The sequence below is a fragment of the Cardiocondyla obscurior genome, linkage group LG26 (genome assembly GCF_019399895.1).
Source record: "Cardiocondyla obscurior isolate alpha-2009 linkage group LG26, Cobs3.1, whole genome shotgun sequence".
Taxonomy (NCBI): Eukaryota; Metazoa; Arthropoda; class Insecta; order Hymenoptera; family Formicidae; genus Cardiocondyla; species Cardiocondyla obscurior.
Genome location: NC_091889.1, coordinates 72,790 through 98,142, shown reverse-complemented (window position 1 = coordinate 98,142; position 25,353 = coordinate 72,790). Strand labels below are relative to the sequence as shown.

The 25,353-nt window shown below is 46.4% G+C and overlaps 1 protein-coding gene across 1 annotated transcript in view; it reads left to right on the top strand.

Annotated features, from left to right (window-relative positions):
• The window catches only part of LOC139112108 (M-phase inducer phosphatase), a 35,804-nt gene that overhangs the window by 1,090 nt on the left and 9,361 nt on the right, over positions 1-25,353 (top strand). The window contains exons 2-3 of the mRNA XM_070672921.1: positions 720-992; positions 11,404-11,449. Of these exons, the coding sequence (XP_070529022.1) occupies positions 851-992; positions 11,404-11,449 (188 nt within the window). The 5' untranslated portion in view covers positions 720-850. The remainder of the gene's footprint in view (positions 1-719; positions 993-11,403; positions 11,450-25,353) is intronic.

Here is a 25,353-nt window from a genome sequence, read left to right as displayed (position 1 = left end):
TCGCAGGTTCTGCAACGGTTTGCAGATGTAAGATTTTGTGTAAAAGCTCAGTTAAAACACAGCCGTTTTGTGGATATACTAGTGAGAGCGAAGTCGTGACTTGTGGCACACCTAGTGTGTGACCGAGGCCGACGAGAAATATTTATCCCACCGGGGTTTCCGGGAACCGTAACGACTCGGGATCGGCCTTAACGGCCGCGATAGGCGCCTCCGTCCGCCAGAGACTGACCCGTTATCGCCCACCGCGGCGATTAACAATCGTAATCGCATTTTTACTCGTCGCGTATTTCTCTCGGGTAATTTAATACGTGAATATCACTCCTTTGACATTTGTAACCGAGTACCACAATCAGACACCCTGTATAAGCGATAATCAATGTACGGACTACTGCTAGAATGAAATCATGTAACGTCTCGTTCCCGCCTAATTGGTGAACCATTGTCCAATCTTGCTAATTTGCTATCTCTGTATGTCGCCCTAGTAAAATCGAAGACAGATTCTCTACGTATAGTAACGATTGATTTTAAGATTAGATAAAAATTGTTATCGCTGTTAATATTCATAGGTCAAGATACTCTAATTTTTTTCGTTACCAACAGGACTAATTTCGCCGCTAGGGAGTCCAGTCTAGAACAAAGGAAAGCGAGATTTTCCGCGGGATTTTATAAAATATTACTGAAGAACTAATCAAACGTTTCTTTTTTTTTTTTTTTTCTAGAAGCCAACGTCGTGCCTGACGTTGACTCGACGATAAGTTCGAGAGATCGCGGATCCGTCTTGCCGGACTCAATTTACCGAGAACGAGCCGCTGTCGCAAAGTGCAACGCCACTGATTCAAAGACCGCCGAGATGGACGGAGCATCTTCTCCCGGAGGATTTCTTTCGCCGAGTCTGGATTTCGAATCGCCGATGTCTACCATTGCCAACGACCTGTCGAGATCGTCGCTGGATTCCAGCGGCACGAGGAAACGTCACTTCTCACGTCTGAAAAGTATGTGTCGCCAAAATCTCAGTATCGACGCGAAAAGAGAGTTGCTTTATTTTATTTATTGCCCTTTTTTTATATGAATCAGCAATTACTACAATGTGCATGTCTTTCTCGTAGCTCGAGTCAAGACGACTTGTTTCGATGAAAGCGACAACTTTTCACGTCGATGTATAATTCACAATTTTAGGAGATTATCTTTTTTTTTTCCTCGACGACGACCAAGGCGGATACCCTGCCGAGTTAATTATCAGCGAAACGGATACTGATAGGGCGGAACGTGAGAGCCTTACCGAAGGCTGGCTATTCGTTAGGGATTTCCCCGTCCTTCAACGATTTGTGAACGTCTGCCGCCGGTCTGAACCCTGCGACCGCGAGTTTGCAGCCTCAATTGTCAGTGTCTCTCATTCGCGCGGTCTCAGTGCCCACACATATTCCAATCTCAAGTCCACGTTCGTTAACTTTTTTTAATCTACTTCCAACGTTTCCATATGTATATTAGCATATCACCGTTTGTCCGTGTATCATGTTACATTCAGACATTCCCGTCCAGTCGAACGGCGTCTCACAATTATGAAACTTATTCTATTTCGCGCAGATAACGTTCGAATTGTACGTATTTTTTAATAATAATTTTTTTTTTTATAACCGCGAGGTTCGGGTTAATTAAAGCGTGCGACGCGGTCGTTGAGCACCTTTTCACAACCGTGAGGCAAGTAGTAGCTCGTGCCGGGGTTACGGGGACCAGGTGCTCACCTGCTCCTTGTTGGGTGGCTGGTTAGGCTTGGCGCCCCCTTTTATTCATGCTCCCGGTAAAGCCCCGTGGAAGTCCGCGGAGTAGCCGGGTACGGGCATCCCTCGCGCTTCAGGGATGCTTGCGGTACTTAAGCGCGATCGGGATATTGATAATCAAGCGGTCCGATGGCTATGCGCGAGAACACGCGGCCGAAAGTAAACGATCTCTGGAACGTTTTTATCCTTGTCTTTGAAAAATTTATTTAAAAAGGTTATTACTTCGAAATGTTTATTTTTACCGCAGAAACAAGTCAGCTAAATTTTAAGAGACTTAAGTGATCATCTTAATTTGTGATTACAATTTAATTTTAATTTAATTTTAATTTTTGCGGACGAGATGGATAACGTTAATTAAATTAGCGAACAAACACGTATGTGATGGGACTGCACAAGACATGTGAATACGCATCTTGCATGAATCGATACTGACCTACCCTCGTTAGACATCAACACATCGGGAGAGACCGTTAAGAATACAGCTGTCGCGCGCGAAAGACTAGGGTCGGTATTTCCGATTCTCTTTAACACTACGTTTAGCTGCAAAGGTGACTGACCGTATCTTATTCCTTAATACAACAGTCACGTTCGATGACTCGTTGAGACGGAAGCCGTGGTCTACAAATGCAACGAGTTAAAATTCTAAACATTTATTGCATCTCGCAAAAAAAAAAAAAAAAAAAAAAGAAACTAATTTAATTATTAATCATGCAGTATTAACTTTAATTTTCTTTATTAAGAAAAAGAAAGAAAAAAGGATTGATTGCATAAAAATTTGTTTTAAAAAGAGCTTAATTTTTTTGGTCTAGAATTTTTACTCGCTCATAATTTTATCCCAACGCAGGACAATAATAACGAACGCGCGAATTTGTATACGGAACACCGTCGCGTTGATCCCCCTCGTTTGCATGGAAAAGCCATACGACTGGAGTAACTCGAGTGAGATAATCGTTATGCGGCGGCGTTTTACATCTCGAATAGGGGCCTGAAGCGTGTCCCATATTACGCGAGTCCCGGATTAAAAAGAGACGCTGGCAGAGCCGGGTGTGCAATTTTTCGCGCTCCTTGGCGTATCGGGCCGGGCTCACGGATAATTCATAGTAAGCCGTGAGAAATAAAAAAAAGTCATATCAAAATCTAGAGAAAACAATCCGGTTCCCGGGTTCACAGGAAAAAAACATTTTTTAAATAAAAATCACTACAGCAGTTGCGAACCATGGAAGATTAAATACTATGGCTGAGCACTGTTCGGCGTTTAAAGTTATACGTTTAACTTACAAGTTTACGGTCTGCAATTATTAGATTACATTATGTTAATTCCTTATTTTAATTTTCTCGGAGTGGCTGGTTGATTCTTTACGGCTTTAAGTTCACCGCGCCGTTGTAGACCTGGTCTTATCGCCGCCGTTAGCAAATGCCGTCCGCACAGCAGCATGGAAAGAGTGTTCGCGTTGCCACATGGCGCGTTTCGTTCTCGTCCGTTGCCTTGAAAGTCCGTTGCGAGGGGCACAACGAACGGGGCACCCCTATACGCGCCGGCTCTAATATCGAACGGGCCGTACCCCGGGACGATAACCGGGTAGACGAACGTACGCAGGCACGCACGGAGCGTGCCGCTCGCGTGTAAATTAGGCAATTACCTGCGTCTTTCGGCAACTTACACCTTTCGGTCCGAAGAATAATACGATTGTCGTCGGCCGGTCCGGCGATGGTTGAAAAATCGATCGACCTGCTTTCCGAAATCGATCATTAGACACAATAGAATCAATCGGCGGAACGTTCTGCGGTCCGCATCGTTTACATTCGTTTCCTGGTGCTAGAAGCTGAATTAATCTTCCACGTTTCGCAAAAGGTGCTCAATGAAAGTACTAGATTTAAAAAAAACGTTCGCGGCGGCAACTGTCGCACAGCAGTTCGAACGATGCGAGAGATACTTTTTTTTTTTGACCAATGGCTTTTCTATCAAGATTTAATATTTAAATGCCCCGAAGTTGTATACCGCGACGAAGGGCGCGGAAGAGAAGAAGGGAAGAACAGACCGGCGAGGACTGAAATAGGTTTGGGTTCTTCGGGGTCACCCCGGGGTTCCAGGGCATTAACATATCCTGTAGGGCCGGTAAGGCAGGTCTCGCGGGCCTTCGGAGAAGGCAAAGGTTCGCACTCTGGCAACCTTTAACGGTCGCGGGCCCGAATTGCAAATCGTCTCGAGCGCGAATCGGTGCGAATTCTATTCCGAACGTCGCCGCCGTATCTCGAGACATTTCGGAACCGAGGTCCAGACCACCTTCGATATCAGTTCATTACTCACATCGTAAAGTAAAGAACGGAATACGAGTTACGCCCCACGTGTTTTTGCGCTTCGAATTTTAACGCGCCTGAAAGGCGCTGAACGTCCGGTGACTCCAGTCTCGATTCTAGATCCAGATTTAGCTCGATTCGTTGTCGCGTCGGGTTCTAATTAGTCAGGTCGTGGAAAACAAGTCGCGGGGAACCGTTCGCGATTAGAACTGCGCGAGATAAAACCGCGCTTAACGACGGGCGGCATCGTCCGGGGAATGGTTGCCACCCGAGAATTCCAGTTTTCGTACCTCGCGGTTGCGCCCCGAAGAGAAGCACCTTGGCGGATCCGTTGGATGAAAAATTCGTTGAGCGCGTGCCGGCTGCACGCACGACTCGACTACCCCTCGGTCTTACTACCCTCGCGGCCTACCCTCGCTAATGTCGAAAGACGGAAGGAGACGGAGAAACGGAGCGAGTTTAGTTATCGAGTAAGCCGACCGGCCGACCAAGCAGCCCCCTGTTCCCCTTTCTTCTCTCCTCCCTGTAGGGCGCTCTCTTGTCGCTTGTTTCCTTACCTCGGTCTCTTGTGTCTTGTCCTGATGTCTGGTCCCGATGCCGTCGCCCAGTCCCCATCCCGTTTCGCAACTCGTAACGGGGTATTCGCAACTTTTATTCCCACCGATGACACTCCGCCCTGGCAGGCCGTAACTCAAAGTACCATCCGTTTTTCTTGCCCTCGCGTTTGAATCGCGGCGATCGGCGCCGACGTGACTTTCCTCGAGATCGATCCCGGACGCGGAGGCGCCGCGAGATCGCGTCTTCGATCATCCTGAGATACTCGGTTTGCCAGGGTGGCCTGGGAATCCGATCTTGGGACACGGCCGCGCACCGGTTCGCGCGTCTGACGATTTGAATAGTATGAATGGGAACGGAATACAATTAACTCGTAGCTGCTCTGGTTTTTATTCAACTCGCAAATTTGCATTTTAATATATTTTTCTTTGTCAGCTTTTTCGTAGCATCGTTTAACATTCATGAAGCCCCGCGACGACTCCCGCAGTTTCAGCGCGATTCGTTTATGTTGATTAATTTTTTTTTTTTTTTTTTAATTAATTGCATTAACACCGTTTACGGGAACGTAAGGGGTTGATAGCTTCTGCCGTTTAACGTTCTTATCGCTTATCTGTGCAAAAAAAATTTCGAGACGGTTGGCGCGGGATTGGGGGCCGCCGCCCTTGGCAACCCTCGGGAACCGTACGCTGCGGGGTACAATGGGATACAACGAGTGATTCATACACGCACATTAACCAGGATGTTCAGAAATCCGGCTAACGAATCATTTCCAAACGTACATCTTTTTTTTATTATACCGACAGACCGCGCGCGCCGTTGTACGGTCCAGTTGGAAGTACCCAGGTAATCCGACTACATTAACAGTGCATAAAATGACGCGCAGGTAAATTCGACCGCATTAGCAGGAAGAATAATTCCTGGCGAACGTCGGTCCTCGAAGTGATTGATGGAAAGAAATTATTTTCACGTAACTCGTCCACAGTAACAAGCTGATAAGAATTCAAGATCTCGCGAACTTTAATATAATTATATTTAGATTAAAATTTTTTTTTTATCAAATACAAGTAAGAAATAAAATATAAATACACGTGCGGAAACCGGAGGTATGCCTTTTACTCAACAGGGCTATCGCCTTGCGGGTGGAAGGAAATCTTTTGCGGCGGGGTTTTATTTCTTTAATACGCCGTACTTGAGTTTTTACGAGTTCCGAGGTGATTGCGACAGTTAGGACTCGCGAGAAGGGCCCCGAGGCGTAAGCGAGGGCCGCCGCCCTCGACGGACACGGTGGGGTAGGTTACACCTGTGCGGGCATGTTTAAAATATGTGGCACATGGTGCGCGTTCTATCTCGTTGCGCTACAATGCTCCCGCGTGTTTGGCGAGCTGACGGCGATAGCGACGGCTTTCTCCGGCGCGCGAGAAGAAGCTCGCCCGTTTCTTTCCGCCGGCTCTCGAATCTCTCGATCTTTCGAACGATTCCCGCCCTTCTCTCAATTACACGCGTGCACGCACGCGAATCGCCCGTCGAATTCATGGCGCGGCTCTCCGTGAACAGTGGCACGCGCCGGTTCAACCGGTCGCCAATCGATATCGGATAGTCGAGACCCCCGGTCCCTCCTAGACAACATCTCCGGCCGTTTCCAAAGATCAGCCCGGCAATCGGGGGATTAGAATCCGGCTGAACCCGTAATCCGCCGCGCTTCAATCGATCTAAGTCTCGTAATCCGGACATCTCTCCGCGGTTTTTCAATTCTTTTTTTTTTTTCTTTTTGTCATTAAAGACACGGTGGTGATCGCGTGACACAAATGTCCTACATTTCGCAGGCGTTTCCCAGGCGTAACGGCGGTACCTAAGCCTTTCGATCCTTGATCGTGGTGAAAGAGCGGAGGAGACGGACGGTTTAATCGCATATAATTCGCGTCTTCGGCGATGCGTCGAACGAAACGCGCGCGAACAGAGGCGCAGGAGATGCCAAGGTACGAACAGAACAGCACGCCCTTCGGGGCGGTTAACCCGAAGGATGTTGCGTCGGCCGAGGGCGCGTAGCGTGACGCGCTCATGTACCTTTGCATACGCACATTCGATGTCTTGCCAGCGCAGCGGCGAACTAACGCCACTTGGGGGGCAGACATATGAGCACACATGGGGCGGCAGTCACCACCTGGCATCACGTAGCCGTAGTTGAATGCCGACCCACCCCTATACGTGCACCGTAACTACGTTACCCCGAGCGGCGCGACCCCAACCCCTCGACTTGGCTCGTGCCGTCGTACATTGTCGTAGGATAGCGCGACGACGGAAGAAGAAGGGTACCGGGGGGCGAAGAGAAATCGGCGGGACGTTGAGCTGCAGAAAATCGAGCGATTTTTTTTTAACTCATCAATTGGTTCATCAAGCGTTTTATTTAACTTTTATTTATTGCGCCAGCGGGTGCTCATTTAACGCCAGAGTTGTCATTCATTATATGCATTGACTTATCTCGTAAATAAATCTAAGTTTCATTACTGACTTTAGTGAAATTTATTTGTCCCATTGTTCTTGAACTATACTATGAAATATCTCTCAAAGAGCTTTTATTTTTTATTTTATTTTATTTTTTTTTAAATTGCTCGATGGAAGTGCGATAAATTTGTACTGTATTAAGGAACTCTTTCGATCTCGCGTGCCCTTTCAATTTGTTCGTTTCCGGACTTTTTAATCTGAAGGCTCATTTACGCCGCTGACAAGATTCGACAGGAGTCAACGAACTTGATAGGGCCCCGGCTCGATGCGCCGATTGTAATATCGATTTCCGCGACGTCGAAACTCGCCCTTTGTCATCGACGCAACGTACTTGTGTCAGTTACGAGCCGGTGAATGCGTGGTCCCCCTCCTCGTTTCACCGACAACGAGATTCTGCAGCAGAGGGTCGATAGGTTATCGCTCAACTGGCTCGTGGACGCCACGTGCGGGCACGTTACAGGCGACTACATCGTTTGCCGTTAATGGCGATGTTACATTTCGACATCGCTCCGCGTGTCTAATCGAACTGTATCGTTTATCAAACGGTAGCACACTTTTACGAAAGCAAACGACTGCGTTTGACGTAATGAGCAATTACAATATAATTTTTTTTTTTATTCAATAAACGCAAAGAGACTGGCAATTAAATCCAAAAAAAAATTAATAACTTAAATTATTATTTTAATTAAAAATAATGTTTTAAATTTAATTTTTGCAGTTCAACTTTATTTAAAAATGTCTTTACTTTTTTTTATTTATTCTGATTTTCTCAGTTTTAATGTCAAGCCAGGATTTAAACGTAACTCGGTCAGTGTTATCTTTTATCAACGTCAATGTCCAACCGCCGTGGCGGTTAATGTGTTAACCGATCGACGGATTACTCGTTCACGTTTCTAAAGCAGCAAAGCAAAACGACAAAAATTGAAAGAAAGAAAAAAAAAAGCACCGGTAAAGCGGTTAACTAGTCGCAATTAACATTAATTCGCAGTGTACAGCTCGTGTGGATATTAATAACCGCGGTTGCTGAGAAAAAGAAGGCATCTGTCTACCGTTTTTCCTCCGCAGGATTGTCACGCGTATCGGTTGCGGCCCAAAGTAGATCTCGCGAAGGGCCGAGCGAAGGTTGGGCCCCTCTCGGCCCGACCGGTGCGGGAGGGCGCGAGAACGCAGGCTGCGCTTTATTTTTAACTGCACTCGCGGGATCCGTGTCTTTAATCTCTCCCAAGCGAGAAACGGCTGGCGGGTACGTGTCCCTAGCGTTTGCGCGGAAACGGATGTCGGTAGGCGTTTATCTAAAATTAGAAGTGCTCCCGATACGTGCGTCTTCCTCTTACGGCTATATTCTATCTCTTTTTCTCCCGCGCGGTATTAGTATTATGATTTCGTCTGCTTGCCATGCACGCTTTGCTTTCGTGGCTTCGCTCCGGAGCGGAGTCACGACCGTTGAAGCGTACTTGCACATGTTACACAGCCGCTGCCTGTTGCTCGTCGGGGAATGTCGCGTTAATTAGTGGGGGAGACCGATGGCTCGTTCACGCGGCCGACTTGATGTAATAAAGCGCTCGCATAGGCGCGATTATTGAACGCAACGGCAGCAGACCGCCGACGAACGGTCGAATTGATAAGAGGAGTCTCTACGTTCGACAATATTTTTTAGCGATAACTTATTAAATTTCTTATTTAATTTCTTTTTTTTTCCCCCCCGTCTTTGTGCGACTCGTACTTATTCTGGGACAGGCGTAAATGTCTTTGTTAGTTGAGCTCCTCGAATTAAAATTCAGAGTGAGGTAGGGTCAAATTGAATCTAATTACTTTGCGAAGTTATCGTAAGTTCTATCCGCATGAGATCTCTATGCTCGAATGTAATTCGCCATCTGTTCGAAACAGTGCTCTTGATTAATCCTTTATGACAATTCCTTTGTGCGCCGGGGTCTAGGGTGCAGGTTACCGCGAAATGTTTAGCAATGCTAAGGAAACTCGCCGCACCGTTGTTCAGGTAGAAAGGGCGGTAGGGCACGGGGGAACGTCGTGTGAGGGAAGCGAACCGAGGAGAAACGTTGAGATCGCCGATACGTTAACCTTCGCGAGGCCACGTTTCTGAGTTTCAAGTGCTACGATCGCACGAAAGTTCGCGGTGTAAATTCGTCGGGTATATTCCGTTTATTCCGGAGGAAAACAATCGGAAACCGAGCGAGTAAAAATCAGTCTATCAATGGCGAATGACGGAAAACGTTCCGAGTGCAATGCCCGATTTTTCCTGATTGGAACGCGTGTTCCACATGGCACGCACGTGCGAGCTGTGTCGTTCCTCGGATTTCGAGATACCTGGCCTGCACTTGTCACGACGACCGTTCGGATCCGGAGACCGCCAAGATTGCGACTCGAGACAAACGATAAGTTACAGATGCAGTGACTGACGATATTACTTTTTTATTTAAATAAATCGCAAGAAAATCAACGCCAGTAAATATAATATTTTAGTAAAAATAACATTTTAATTTGATTTTCACAAATAATTTTCCTATTTATATGGTTTTTTTTTTACGGCTGATTTAAATATAAAAAGCGTATAAATTGCCACCCTAGCGGTTCTATGACAATAACGTGATGCTGGGCGACGTGATGATTTTTGTCTGCTCGCCGAAGTGAGATCGATTATTGTCGAGGCACGAGAATGAAAGGCCAACCATTCGAGCAAATGACCGAACGACCGCGAAACCGTGATTTTACGGCGTCGTGAGATGACCGGGGTCCGCGTATATCCGGTTAGCATCTTGTGTGCGGTTAGAAGATTCGCGAGAACGTGGAAATAAGACGCACGTGGTCCCATGTGGCGGCTTTGTGAAAGGAAACACATGTTCCGGTAATCACGGTTACCGGTCCAGCCTTTTGTGCGGCGACATCCGCCGTTATTTCTGCGCGTGATTTTTATATTTACCAGAAAAAACCATGTTCGCACTACGCGCGCGTTATTTTTTAAGAAACCTTAATCACAAGCTACGAAAAATAAATCATGCGACTTACCAATCTGCATGAGCTTCAGCGGAGTTGTCGATTTCTGCCGGTGACTGTAACATAAAAAGGAAAATATTAATGTAGACGTGCCAGAAAATTAATAAGATTAATAAAAAAAAAGAAAACAAATTTTTTTTAATAAAGATTTATTTTAAAAAAATTCATGCTTACCTAAAAGTTGCTCCGCCGATGCAGGATACCCGTCCCGGGCCTCCTCCTCCTCTCGGATGGGACGTGACGAGCCATCCTTCCGCGCACTGGACACTCGCGAATGCACTCCCGTAAAAAATAATCGTGAAAAAACGCCCGCATACTTTTCGGAACTCGCGAAGCGACCGACGAACCGGCTGCGACACGTGTTCTCCTCACACGGAGAATCACACGTGCTCTCCTCACACGGAGTATCGCACGTACTCTCCTCGCACGAAAAATAAAGAGGAGAAGATAGTTCTCGTGCCGGGCGGTTTTCGTTAAACGCAATTGCGAATTAATTCCGGTACGAACACACGTGGCTGCTGTACAGTGCGTAGTGAGTACGTGTGTTTCGCGCGACCGCTGGAGAAGGACAAAGCGAGAGTGGGAAGAGTGGGGGAATATACCTAGCGCGCGGCACGTAGGCTCGCTCTCGCTCTCACCCTGTACCCCCCCGCCTCACCCCACCTCCCCCCGCGCCTATCTATTCGTAATTCTCGTTCGATTTAATTGTAATATTTAATTAATATGTCCAGACAGAGACGGTACTTCCACCAGGTCGTCCTCGATCTCGAAAATCGCGAAGACCGTCTTTGCCTGGACATATTAATTAAATATTAAAATTAAATCAAACCTCAAAATCGCCGATTTGATAATTGAACTAAATATGACTTTTTGCGAGCTAAATTTGAAAGCGTTTTAATTGAGAGAAACCGTGCGTTAAAAATTGGCAGTGTCCGTTATGCGACGTGGAAGAATCGGATCTCAATAATTATTTAGAAAAAAAAAAAAGATTTTACGCGCCTCTAATTTTTTAACTAAATTCCACAAAATTGAGTTTTGAAAACGGCAACGATAAAAAATGAGCAAGCCAAGCGAGAGAGAACTAATCACCGTCGGTTTGAAGCGGTAATTAACAGCTAATTTACGCGTCGCACTAATTTTTTAAGATAGGATCGTGATCTCCGGGATACCGCGATCTTCCCGTAAGATCCACCACGACGAGCAACGCGTCGCCGTGAAACACGATCTCGCTCTAACGTCTTCCTGTCTTTGGTTTCAGGTGTCTTCGGCGCCTCTCATCGCAGGGATGATCAGGCGAGCGAAGGGTAAGTCCATTATCTATATGCATGTGCATTACAGAGATGCTAAAACTCATTCGTGCGCCATTTCATTTATTTCCCGCGTTCGTTGCGAGATTAATTTCAAGTGTCGTGGAAATATGAGGTAAAATAGATCACGAGAAAAAAGATACATCCGAGACAAGTGTTCGCGAAGATGACTGTTTGCCGTAAACCTGCGCGAGATGTTATCACAGCTGCCGTCGGTATCTTTGGAGTTCGCCATCCCATTCGACACGTCGCTCGTCGGCGCTTGCGGGACGCAATTCAACCGGCGTTTCAAAGCGGGCAGCTCGCGATTACGGGACAAGTCGTGTCGCTTATTAATTCGTAGAAACGCGTTTCTCGTCGTTCGTCAATCGCGTGAGAAGTGATCCTTTGGCTTTTCCGCTGGCTACATCGCCGAGGGCTCCATTCACGCTCGCGGTTCATTCATCGCGCTTCACCGAGGGCCTTTTCTCCCTTTGGACGCGGGTCTCGTCGTCGCTTTCGTACCGGCGCGTTTACCACACATCCGGACTTAAGCCCTCGGCTCGGACACGGTCGGTCCCGGGCCCACGGTATCCCGTCCCCGCTTCTCTCTCTGTCCCGGCGTCTCCTTTTAATCCGAGACCGCCGAGAAGTAGAAGCGGCCCTTTGCTGGGCTAAGCCTTTACGCCTCCCGCGCTTCCTTCGCTGCTGTTTCACGTCCCCGTGTCGTGAGGAAGGAAACGTCCTGCTTTATCCCGCGATCTAAGGCTATCGCACACGTCCTCTCGCGCGTAATCTCTCCGTGAAGTAAAGGAAGCGAATGAAAGCGCCGTCGTCGGCACGCCGATACGTGAAACGAAATACGAAATAACGATTCTCCCTTCGCACGCTCGACATTTAGAGTCTTGGAAAGATCAGATCGTCTTCACTGGTTTTTACAGAGAATTTCGTTTTGTATTATTTTCTTCTCGCTTAAAAATCGTGGCAACTCAACGCCGCGAGCGTTTTGTACTTTGGGTGGTCCCGCAGATTTAATTACACGCGATAGATCTTCGATAGGAACGAAAGGTATAGAGTAACGTGGGATATTCGAAACGTCGTTGAAAAAAAAATTTGATACCTCTCGAGGGGGGAAGAAAACCTCACGCCCTTTGTCTTTGATATATAAAAGTATAATCGTAAAATAAACAGCTAATAATAATAAAATTAATTAACATTAATTATTGTAAAGAATATCTCGGTTGGAAAGTGAGGAGAGGAATTAAGCGGCTTGCGTGATTCGGGGATTTCTTAGCGGGCTATGAAAGTAGATATGGAATCCAAGATACTTCCCGCGGCTCTACTGCGAGTATGCTAACGTTGTAGAACGTGAAGAGACGCTATAATTAAGAAAGGGCTCGGAAAAGCGCCGGTCTGCTTTGTTGCCAGGCGAGGAATTTATTTCCATCGTGGTGTATACTTGGTTTCTTTAAGAGTCTCTTCCCCGACGCCTATCCCTAGCCACCCTACCCCCCTTCGTCTACTCGTCTACTTGTCTACTCCCGCGACTGGTCCCCACGTTTCTTCTCCTCCTCTTCGACATTCTACTACCTCTATTTATCTTGGTATGAAGAGAAGTAGACAGCCCGAACGGAGAGCTGCGTAGAACGTAGAAGTAGAAAACACGTTTTCTACTTTTTACGACGTAGTATTTCAAATGGTTGTAATCTAACGGCCGGAATCTTAATGGCTAGATGCTGGGAAATCGGGGAGTCACGGCATCCCTTTTTTCTTTTTTCAATTTATTTACTTCATTCCTTTTAATAATTTCCGTTTACTTGAACTTCTTGGACATTTTTTTTTCGCGTGGCTAAGCGGATTAGAAATATTTCTGCAAAATTGGGTCATTTTATATTTTCTTAATGTAAATTGTGAATATCGAGATTCGCGGATTCCGTCACCTGGGTGTCGCGAACTTCACGTCAATATCGGTCTTTTTTTTTTTTCTTTTCTTTATCGAACAGTACCGTGTATTGTGTTCGCCGCGAGGAAGCAGCTGATTCCACGATCGCCTTTTTCGCCGGCCGCGTTAAAGAGAAGGCGAACTTTAAACTTTATCTTGGAATTATGATAACGGAGATGTGTAAACTGCGCCTCTCCCAAAAAGGTCTATCGTGAAAACCCGCGATGATAGATCCGATAACGATGTTTGTGGACCAATCAAAAAATTGAGTCGTCGACGATAAAGACGAGTGTTGTATGAAAATGTTTGAACAGAAGAAAGTAATTTTTTTTATTTAATTATAAATCAATAACTAGAGAATAATTTTATCTTTCTTTTTTTTTTTTTTTTTTTTTTGAGCCAATTTATTAAGTTTTGCTCACGACATTTGTCGCTTAAATAGACTTTCGTGATTTTTAGGAAACGTCTTTCGTTTCTTTGTGATACCGTTCTCTCAAAAGCGCGGGAAGAAACTGGCACTGTTCACAGGCATGCCAACTTCAACGTACGATAAAGATAATCATGTTGTAGAAACCGCAGAAATCGTATCAGAATTCATAATTTACAAAAACTATAAAATCTTGTATCTCATTTTTTTTTTTTTTTTTTATCTTTCCTGTCTCTAGTTATCCCAAATTTAAAATTAAATAAATAACATATCACGCGGGTTAAAGAGGAAGTCTCGCTCCGGTCATTTAATCCAAGAACCCGTATAAGAACTCTTAATTAAATCGAGGAGGCCCCTCGTTGCTTCGTTACGTTCTGGTCATTGTCCCCGTCCTTATAGTCGCCAGAGACGCTGATAACTCGCGATGGGGAGAAAACATCGTCGGGAAGTCGCCTCAAAGTGATTCGCGACGATTTGGAGGCTCTCGTCGGGTCGCACTGCCGTTTGATCGTGAACCCGGTATCTCGCGACGCGGGAAGAAATTTACGATGCTCCTCGCGGCGAATGCAAATGCCTTGCTTCCACGACCGGGCCGCGGTTCCCAGAGATCGCCGTTGTATCTTCGCCGAACAGCATTCCAAACGGCAACGAGCTACGCTCGCCATTGGCCGGCGTTTCCCGCCAAGACGTTCCGGTACGGGAACCAGTTTCGCCGCGTCTCGCCGAGGGATTCTTCCTCAGTTAATCGCCATCGACGCACCGACGCGCCAATACGTCCGTCCTTCTTCCTATTTCTCATTCTACTTTTTTTTTTTTTTTTCTCCCCCTTGTCGGTTCCGCTCGCCCTCGAGTCCACCCTCTTTGAACGTGTACATTCGTCAGGTTTCATCTCTCTGCGTTTGTTCTTCACGCCACCCTCCAACAGCAACGATGCAGTTGCAAAATGAAGAGCTAATCTAACGCTCGTCGACGAGACTGTTAATTAAGACAACGTTATCGCTAAATATAGTGGTAGCGAAACTCAGTCCCGGCAGTTTTTTAAAGGTCCGACATCGTCGATAGAATCTTTCAGTACAGACAATATCGCAAATAAATTAGCTAATCCGTGAACGGTTCGCGCTGGCTCCACGTTTCGTGCGGGAAAGAAGCGGGAGAATTCAGGCGCCGTCTTTCAGGACCTGTGTCCGCAGGGGCACACATACGAACGCGCGATAACGCGTCTCGAATTCCGAAGGATCCAATTTTATTGTATACCCCCTCCCTCCTCCCCTCTCGCACGAAGGACCTGTATTAGGGTCGCGCCTTTATCGATACAACGAGCACAATGCACTCCCAAAGATATCCCGACGAGGAGGTCCCTGAAAAGGGACATTTTTTCGCAGCACGTTCTCAACGGGAACTGAATGCGTCGACGCATTATTACAAACGCGGCGTGGATCGCAAAAGTTGCCGCGCTTCCCTCTCGAACGGATCGCATTCCCCACCCTCTTTACCCCCCTCGCGCCCTTGCACCTTTAATCGCCCGACCTTCTCCCGCGGGCAGCCCGCCCTTTTTCCCGATCCCTGCGACCGATCCCGTAGGGGGCGAACGTCTTGGTTCTCAGGTAGGTGTGGGAAGACGGCTACTTTCTGTGGTACCTGTGCGCCGATAGCACCACCGCCTATCTGACCTAGAACCAGCTTGTCTACTTCGGACCCGCCGCGAAGACCCGTGCGAGCGAGCGAGATCGCGGAGGAAAAAGCGGAGAGAGGCCTACCCGTGGCATCCCTTTTGCCGTTCCTTCCCACTCTTCTATTTCTCTGTGTGGTACCTGTCATTGTTGGTTTTGCACGGTTATTGGCTCAGTGCGTCTTGCATTTCCGCGCGTACGCCTCCGGCGAGGTGATTTACTCGCACTCAGCTGTACCTCGAGGACTAGGGCCACGTTAAATAGTTTAAAAGCCTCGGTTTTGAAATTTAAAGCGTGGCGAAATTTGGGATAATTGCATTTCAAGTTCCTTGCAAGTTCTATGCCTGTTTCATTGTTAATAATGATACTTTTTTTTTTAATCGATCGCGGTGCTATTAAAATGTCCCACCTAACGTTTGGTATGCAGTTACGTAATTATCGTATTAATATTTAATAGTTGAGACAATTTCAACGGAAAGACGTCGCGCGGTAGGACTTCAAAGAGATCTTTAAAATGTTTTTCGCGGGAGGGGAAACATGGGAGGGAACTATCGATTCTGGAAAACGTTGCACTGGTCCCGGGACGGGCTTTCTTAGTCGGCGCTTCTTGTTACGCTTGAGTAAGCAGGTTGACATATAACATAGTGATGAAGTTCGAGGAGTGAGCTCGTTTCTCTTGGGATCGAATAACCGACTTTCTTCTCCGCGCGCAAATCTGTGAATGTTTTCAATATACAGATATTTCTCGGCGCCGTAATTATATTTTTTTTATAATTTATTTAAGTCTTATTATTTAAATGCATAAAGCGCCTTTTACGACTTTATACTCTAAAATAAATTATTTAAATTTACTTTTATAATAAAACTACTTTATAATTAAATCACGGAAGTAAGAAAAATTATTTACAGTTAAAATTATTTTGTAATTTAATTATTGAGCTCACTGATATCGAGAGACGTCCCGTCACACTAGAATCTCTAGCCGCGATAAAGATTCGACCGTTCGCAAATTGATATCTTCCGTCAATCGGAGAATTCGAGACTCAGGTGACAGGGCCAGCAGCGTCGCGCGAAGGGCTTTTATTAAAACGGAAATATTCTTTTCGTCTTCGCTGTTTATTGTGGAATAGAACGTGGCCTCTGTCGGGAGAGATTTTTCCGAGGTTTTCTCTAACGTTCCGAGCCTCGTTCATTCCCGCTCTTTTTCTTCAACTATTTCGGCGGGCCGCGCACACTCGACGAGCTCAATGGAATCGAGTCGGAACGGAGACGTTTGCCAGTGGATGCTGGGCATTTATAGTTCTCTCGTACTTCTTGTATGTAGCTTTCACACGGAGCGCGACGTTGGTGTTCGCCGTCGTACACACGCCCGGCGTGCAAGTGTGCGGCGGCTACCCGAAGGAGAAACTGGAGGCAAAAGGAACAAAGGGACAAGGGTGGAGTTGCCGCCGTCGTTACTCGGCCTACCTGTAGCGGCTTTTTAAATCGGCAGAAGTTTAAAAATGGCCGAATTCTCTCCTTTTTAGGCTCACGTCAGCTGGGCCGGGGTATCTCAGCTGACTAGGTTTTGGCGGGAAAACGGCGCGCCAAGAGGCGCCTCTTCCGACGTAATCGTCCCGGTCAATGCTCCCTCGGGCGGGAAAAAATTTTTCCTCGGCGATTAGACGTTGATTAGACACGAGGATACGCCTACCGTTCGACGAGGTCGCGTTCTTTCTCTTTCACGGTAGCACGGCAAGCTAATTGCCGGTTTTTGTGGCGCTAAGGATGCGTTTCGTGCCGTAGTCGGTGCTTTCGCCGATCCTCCACGCAATTTTGCCTCAATTTTGCACCTCGTCGAGATACCAGCAATTGAAATTTAACAGTAGCGTTACAGTCGTCGTATTCTAAAGACGTAAATCTTTAATTATTCTAGAAATGCAGATACGGTAAAAAGATTTATACAGTCTAGAAATAAAAATTTTCTCTCTGCTCCGGTTTGGAATTCCGAAAAGTCCTGACGATTAATGATAGACTGGACGACGTTAGAATTTTTAGCACTCTATCACGTCGAAGATCGAGCCCTGCTTTGTCGTGCGAGGCCCTTAGTTCTGCCTAATACAACGGTGCCGTTTATTTCTACGTACTCTCTCTTATGAGAGAGAGGGATTTCTACCCACATACCGACACGTTCGTATAATTTCGGTTCTCGTGGCTCGGTGCCCGGCAGAAATTTGCTCGTCGAATATTCGCCGTGAAATCCAGCGTTAATAAAATCTTTCTCTTCACATTCCAAGAAGTTCATCAAGTTACAAATACTATTTTAATAAAGCTCGCGATGTTAGCGCAAATAAAATTACAAAAAAGCTATCGAACGATTGAAGCATCTTTTACATAATTATTATTATTATTTCGAATAATTTTGAATAACGATCGAGGTGTCTTTAAAATTAAAAAGAAATAATAATAATAATTAATGTACTTTACTTTCAAAAGTATTAAAGCTAAATTAATTTTTGCGAAACTCGACTGGTTCCCCTTTTTTTTCCCCCCCGAGTTCATTCCCGAAGCGGCCGCTCGGGCGAAGGAAAAAAGTAAGCCGCCGGTTTTATGGTAGTGTAAGTAACCGATATTTCAAGTTTGCCAACCGAATCCTTTACCTTCGGACGCATTTCGGCACGGGACGCGGCATCGAGAATCGGCGGTAACCGAAATTCGCCTTGGGGAGAACGCGATCTACAAAAGACCGCCGGTGTGTGAGAGCAATTGAGAAAAGGGCCTTTGGGCGTTCTCAGCTGATGGCCCCACAAGGTTCCCTGGGACCCGGGAAGGATCTCCCTGTCGGGGAAGAGGGTGTCGACGTCAGGGCGTCCGGCAAAACTCTCCACTGATGAGGCAACTTTGATAGCCGGGCTACAGGCCGCATAATTCTCGGTAGCTTCGTGTACGCGGCATTAACTCGTTTACATACTCCGCTGATGTTTCCCTTCGTGGCACGAGAACGTATCTGGAATACGTAAATGAAGGATTAACGCCGACTGGTGTCTGTGAATTCTCTGAGTTGGTTAAATGCACGATAAGACGTTTGAATCATTAATTTGTAACGTACTTGATACAAAATATACAATTATTTATTTTACGTTTGAACATTTTAGTATTATAATCTTTTTTTTTTTTTTAAATTAAATTTATTAAGAAATATTATTTATTATTAAAATCAAAACTCTAAATTTAACGTTCATCATGTGGTCTAGTTAAGCGAGAAAAGATCGTATTGAAAAAAGTATCTAAGTAGTAGTTACGGCTGGAGAAAAGAAAAACAGACACCAGATGACTTTTGAATCTGGGGAAGCCTGCATTTTTAAGATGTGCGGTTCTAAAGGACCAACACTTTAAAATCCACATGGTACTTGATTCAAAAATTAGTTTTATGTAAAAGTGAACAAGTTCTGTTGCGTCAACGGCATAAACATTTTCCGATTTATTCGCGCAAAAGAGTTTCAGACGATACTTCTCGAATTCGTTAAAAAGCCATGCTTGTAAGAAAGAAATAAAGAAAGGAGCGGGGAAAAAAAAAAAAAAAAACGATGCCGGCGGATGTTCTTGAATGTATTGCATACTCAATCGCGTGAATCGCAGACCCGATTCCGGCCGAAATAATGGAACCTGCCGCTTCTGATTCTGTCTTTGTGAATCGAGTACGCGAATACGAGAGCCACCCCCCGCGCACTTCCGGTGAATCAGGTATTTTCTCGTGCGCGGTACGCGTTTGCGACCAGCTCTCGGTTTCCGTTTGGCAGGTTGGAGGAAATACCCTTACGCACACACGCGCGACCGCTTATTCTTTTACGAAAACAAAACCGACGAGAGAATTTTTACGCAGCCTCCGAGCGAGAGAAGCGTGAACTCTCAAGATGCCGAACAAAAAGCGGGGCGTATCTACGTTATATAATTATTAAAAAAAAAACTGATTAATTAATAAGTCAATTTTAAATATGTCGAATCATTATTGGGAAGTAAATTTATAAAATGAAAAATTGTATCGCTAAAATGTTCGAAGGCAGCGACTGGCAACTACGAGAGCCAGTGACGACACGATCCGTCTCACGTCTCAGTAAACTGCATCTACTTGAGATTTTTATTTCGAAGAGCGACACTTCATAACGGGATCTCGTCAGTGAAACGAAGAGCAGAAGTCGCTCACGATCTTTATCTACGGAAAACTTCTACCATCGAAAGTGTGCCATGAGTGATTGAAGTAGACGTCGAGTTTACCCATTCCGTCTTCGACCGCCGCGATCTGAAAAGCATCACGATGACATTAACCGAAAGCATCTTTCTCCCGCATAAATAAACGGGAATATGAATTATTGATATCCCCGCGTCTCAAATAATTAATACCTCTTGAAACAGAATTTATGTCGCGGTGCGTCGCAGTCAGCTCGGCTGTTGAATCGCAGCCGTTATCGCGCGGTGCGCTTATCAAGGTGTTTATTAGTCTTCGAACTACGCGTGTACGCTGAATGTGTCATTGTTTCACAAACGGACGAGCCTGGGCCGAACGAGTGACGAGGCCGAAAGAACAAACAAACGCGTCTTCCGAGATGTTACAATGCACGCCGGGATTCCTCTTTACGGCGTCTCTCGCTGCTTTGCTATCCGATGACGGTTAAAAATTACATAACACTGTTTCTCTCGCTTCGCCGCGTTCTCCTCGTCTTCCTTTCGCTCCGGTATGCCAGTCGGGGACGAGAAGAGAGTGCTCTTCTCTTTCTTTTTTCACTCGTTCTCGTCTTTTTTTTTTTTCTTCTTCTCTCGACTTGACCGGCGACGTGGCGGACCCCAGCCATTGCCCGGCAACAGCGGTAAGTCCTCAGAGTGAACCTGAGGACTGCTCCGTGTTTCCTGCGCGGGAAACGCGCCAAAACGCAGTGGTCCACCGTCACGTGGCGCGCACCTTTCAGCCGCACCTTCCGCGACGCAAATGAAAACTGAGCGGGTGAATCTTTTTGAGATCATTTTTTGCTCTAATTAATTAAAAAAAAAAACAGAAAAAAAGTTATTGAAAGTAAATTTGTTTAAACTAATTAAAACGAGGAATGTGAATTTATCCCGCGGGCACGGATTACTTTTTAAGTTGCTTTTCGTTCCGATCGGTTTTTCAAAAATTAACCGAACCGAGGAATGTAATTTTGATCGGGATTATTTTTATTTGTGCGGCCCTCGCCCCGGGCAGTGGAAGGCGATCGTTGAATAATCGCCAACCGCTAAATCCTATCTCCTCTTCTCCCACCCCGATTCGCGATATCAAAATTCGCTTCACAGTCTGTTATCCGACCACCTTAGGAGACGACGATACGTTACGGCTCGCATATTCGCTTGCCTGCGCGAGGATGCTGCGGGGCGCAATGTCGGAATTAAATTCCCTCGCGGAGGAGCGTCGCGATGTATCGAAAGAAATTGAGAGAACGATCAAAGCGGGCCGTTGCTGCCGGACAGGCACGTCTTATAATTCAATTCCGAGAAACGGATTAGAAAAGAGATCGGGTTGACGGATAAGTGACGCTCTGTCTATCGTGCACGAGGAAGAAACTCCGACGTTGATTGATTAGAAATAAAAAATACAATATTCATGAATATATCGCATTTACGTTTCGTTTCCATTGTCGGCGCGATCGTGACGTTAGAGTCTCCGCTTACAGGTCTCGAAGCGATGTATCTGCGGTCTGTTCCTCCCACACTTTTTACAGACACGTAAACACGTCAGGGGACTCTTCCTGAAAATTTCGAGCGACTGAGCCGCGGGTCGAATGTCGCGCGCTGGATTACCTTCGTAATCGTAACTTTCAAAGTGTTTTGACACACGGCGTAATCCCTCGGTGGACGTTCTCTCGGCGAGAGAAGACGTTCGACGGGCCACGTGAAATAATCGGGGCGACTCGGCCAGCTATCGGAGCATGAACTTCCGCAGGTTTTCCAAACGATTACACCTGTAGCTGCGAGGAAGCCCCGGCACCCCTATCGCCCGTTCCATGTTCATATTACGGGCCTCCTTCGCTTCCTTCGGCTGCTACGTCAACCGCGATTCCTCCTTCCTTGCACGCGCGCAACGTCCATGTCTTTTGCGTTTCCTGCGTTTCCTATCATCCCGCCAACGAATTACGTGCCGAATATCCAAACGTTTTCCAACGTCCGTCGCGTCTCGTGAATAAATCCTTTTCGCAGCGGCGCGCTAAACAAATCTTTTTTTCTCCCCCACCGTAAAACCCGTACGCTCAAACTTAGTGAAAATATAATTTTAAAGTTAAATGGAAAACAGGTGACAGTAAGGTCCACAATCATTAGACCCTCGTCCGTCTCTCGCATTTCTTTCGCAGCGTGTTTGCTTCGGGGGGCATCGTAGGCTTCTTTATTCTTCTGCCATTTAAAGAGCCCTGCGACCCACCCGTCTGCCGAAGTAAGAACTTCTGGAGCTCACGGTCAGCAGAATCGTCGCCGGCGTTGTCCGTTTTCATTGCTAAACGAACGTCGGTAGCGGTAAATTAACCGTCTTTGCTTTTCATTCCTACTCCGGTCCCTCTCACCTCCGCCTCGCCGCTGATCCTCGAGTCGTCTTCTCTTCTTATTGTTCTTATCTCCCGAGCGTTGCGCCTCCTCGCTCTCCTTCGGAGTATATTCGCGTCTTCTTCGCGTCCTCTTCCCGTCTTTTCTCTCTTCTCCTTCTTTCCCCTTCGTACCGTGTACCTCCTGACCCTCCCTCTCCCCTCAAAACGTACAGAGAGAGGAATGCAATTCTAGAGACGCAACACCGCCTTTCGCCGAGGCTGGAGCAACGGCCTTTTCGGTTTACGTCCGGCTGGAACTCGGCGTCGTACGTGTTATTGTTTTCCGCGATCCTTTTTTTTAAAGCGACGCAATAGGAAATTATCCATAAGCGCAATTAGCACGATTCGGTAATCTTTAAATAAATTTCCTGCGTTATTTATTTAATAACGATTTTTGTTATTAATTTTTTTTTTAATGATGTTACGTATGAATTATTTCTTTATTCGCAAACTATTGTGAACCGCGAGCGGCCCAATGTGTTATTAACGTATCGGGCTGCTGTTCGATTTTTGGTTCGCTAAGCAAAGAGTTGAACCGCCCGTTAGAAGAACACGTTGAAGCCACGTTAGCAACAGTTTTTTCGAGGATTCTCCAACGAAGTTGGCGCCGTGGGTGGAACCTCCCGCTGAACTTTCCAGAGCGGCCTCGACTTAGAGAGGCTCCTCTTTTCGAAGTGCCTGAACACCGAAACCACGTCCGGTTTACGTATCTCTCTTCTTTTCCTTTTCTCCGTGTATGCGTGCGGACCCGCTTTGTCACACAGCGAAAGGCGCTACACTTTGCAAAAGAAAACGTTCCGCGATCCAACGTTTTCTACAAAAAAAAAAGTGACATGATTATAAATAAAATCCAAAAATCGTAACGAGTCAGATTTTTTTTTTCGCGCTCAGAGACTTTCGGGAGCAAAAAGGATTCGCGAGTCGCGTTATTGCGTAAATTTCTGCTCGCGAGTTCGTTATTCAGTTAAGAAGAGCCGAGGAACGGGAAGCTGAGGAGGCTGGGTTCACTTGAAGATTTTTCTTGCTCGTTGTCGGCGACCTGGTTGCTATGCGAGGCGTCGACGTTGGTCCAAGGGCAAGGAGAAGACGAAGAAGGCAGATTCCGTTGTAGGATTATGCGGGAGGGGTAAAGGACGGAGGAGAACGGGAGAGTTCGCCATAGAGCGCCGTCATCGGCGATGTCGATGACGGTTGGAACGTTGGCGCGCGATAGAAAAGGAGGCGGCGGAGAGGATTCGAGACGAAGGAAGAAGGCAGACGGGGAGAGACAGACGAATAGATGCCTCTAACGCGACGGGGGTCGGAAAAGAAACAAAGACAGAGGCCGTAAAGTACTTTCGTGATAAAACGTATATCTGAATATCGCCGATCGTGACCGATTAAAGATCGATAGCGGATAAGAAAATAAAAAAAAACTGGAAGAAAATTTCGAATAGCCCACGATCGAGTTCTACAGAAATATTTCGAGCTGGCGCGATACCAGCCTCGGCATGATTATCTACAGTATTCAAAAAGGGATTGAAGGCTGAAGGTGTGGCACCTTCGTCCTAACGACGCGAACAAGGCTGACGTGAAAGGGGATGCTGCAAAGCCGAAAAACTGCCTTGAGTTCGTTTTCCGATTCGAGCACACGGCGCGCATTCCAAATACCTCGAGGAAGATCGAATTTAATCCCTCATGCAGATTTCACGTCTCGATTTTCCGAATCGGCGAGCAGGCGAGATGGTCTTAAGAGCGTCAGCAGGGTGTTAATTAATTCGCGAAGGGTGGCGGCGCGTAAAGCACCCGGAATCCGCCGTTTCGCGTCTTCGATGTTTACAAACAAGTGGTCCCTACCTCGCTTCGCGTTCCCTTCTGTTCCTTCATTCTTTTTTCGCGGACCCCGACCTCTCCGGAGCCTCTCACTCCTTTCCGCACGCCTTCGCCTCCGTCCGTTGAGCGAAAAAAGACCCGCGACTCCCCCCCGTGTAGTTTCTCCCTACTCGCCCGCCACCGTCGCGACCGTTGAGATTTAAATCCCCCTCTGGTGATGGTGGCGGTGGCGGTGGTGGTGGCCGAAGAGAGGACGTGAACTCTACATGGCATGGGAACGCGATGCTCAACCGCGAAACGGGGCCCCGTATCGGCGAAACTCGTTCGAGGATCTCTCAAAAAAGAACCGAGTAAGCGGCAGTCCCACAGCCTCATTTCTCGCCCGTCTCATTCGCGATCAAATTTGGCGAGCCTCGCTTTTGCATTAAGTACACCACGCCCCGGTGATTTCGGTTCCTTGTCGTTATCTTTCAACGCACATAGGTACGAGATAATTGATTTAAAAAAAATCATCAGCGTTACCTGTCGTAAGATATCAAAAAATTAGAAACAAAACAAGTAGGAGTATTCAATTAAAAATATAAAAGAAAGCGACAAAGATATTTTTTCTTCTTTAAATACATATTTTCTTAAATAATGTAGCGATTGAGGAATAAACGAAAAATAAATGATAGATTAAAAAGTACTTCTCGAGAAGATATATAATGCGTATTAGTAAAAGCTGCGTGTACCTTCGAGTGCTGTGTATAATACACATGTCAAGTCCACGGCTGCCGTTATCCAGTTTATCGCGTAAACTCGATCGATTGGCGGGCGAACGTCCACGCGTTCTCGCCTGCACTTAGGTACCCTACTCTCTATCAAGTACCCACGTACGCCCCCATGAACTTTGTTTTTTTCCCCCCCGGTACAAGAGGGGTATTCTTTGGCTCTCGCTGGCATGACAGAACATACGGGTGCAGCTGTTACGGAACGAAGTTTCGCAGTTAATCAATAACGGGGTACGAGCCATCGCTAGCGAATAGTAATGATTCACCAATGCTCACCGACTTATCATCGACGTAATGAACATCTGGCTGCTCCCGTGGTTTCCGTTTCGTTCGCGACAGATCGATATTACGCGATGCGCTCGGCTGGCGCTTACCGTTTCGAACTCTGCTGGAGCCGAAGGCTTGCAAAATTCTGAAAAAAGAATATTGTCAACGTAAAATTAATTAAGCATCGGGCTAAGTTCGTTGCTTTCGGTAAATCAAGGCTGCATTCCTCTCCCTTATTTTTTTTTATTAATAAAAAAAAAAGAAAGGGGGGGAAAAAGTTTAAGTTGGAAGATTTCAAGTTTTTTCTGCTCGAGCAGAAGCCGATGATTCGGTGCAGAATTTCAAGACGAAAAGAGGGAGTGCGTTTCACTTTTAACGGCGTGTCTCAAAGCGGTAGCAATAAACGTCCGACGCAGCGACGAAATTACGAGACGAGGTCCTCCTTGGGCG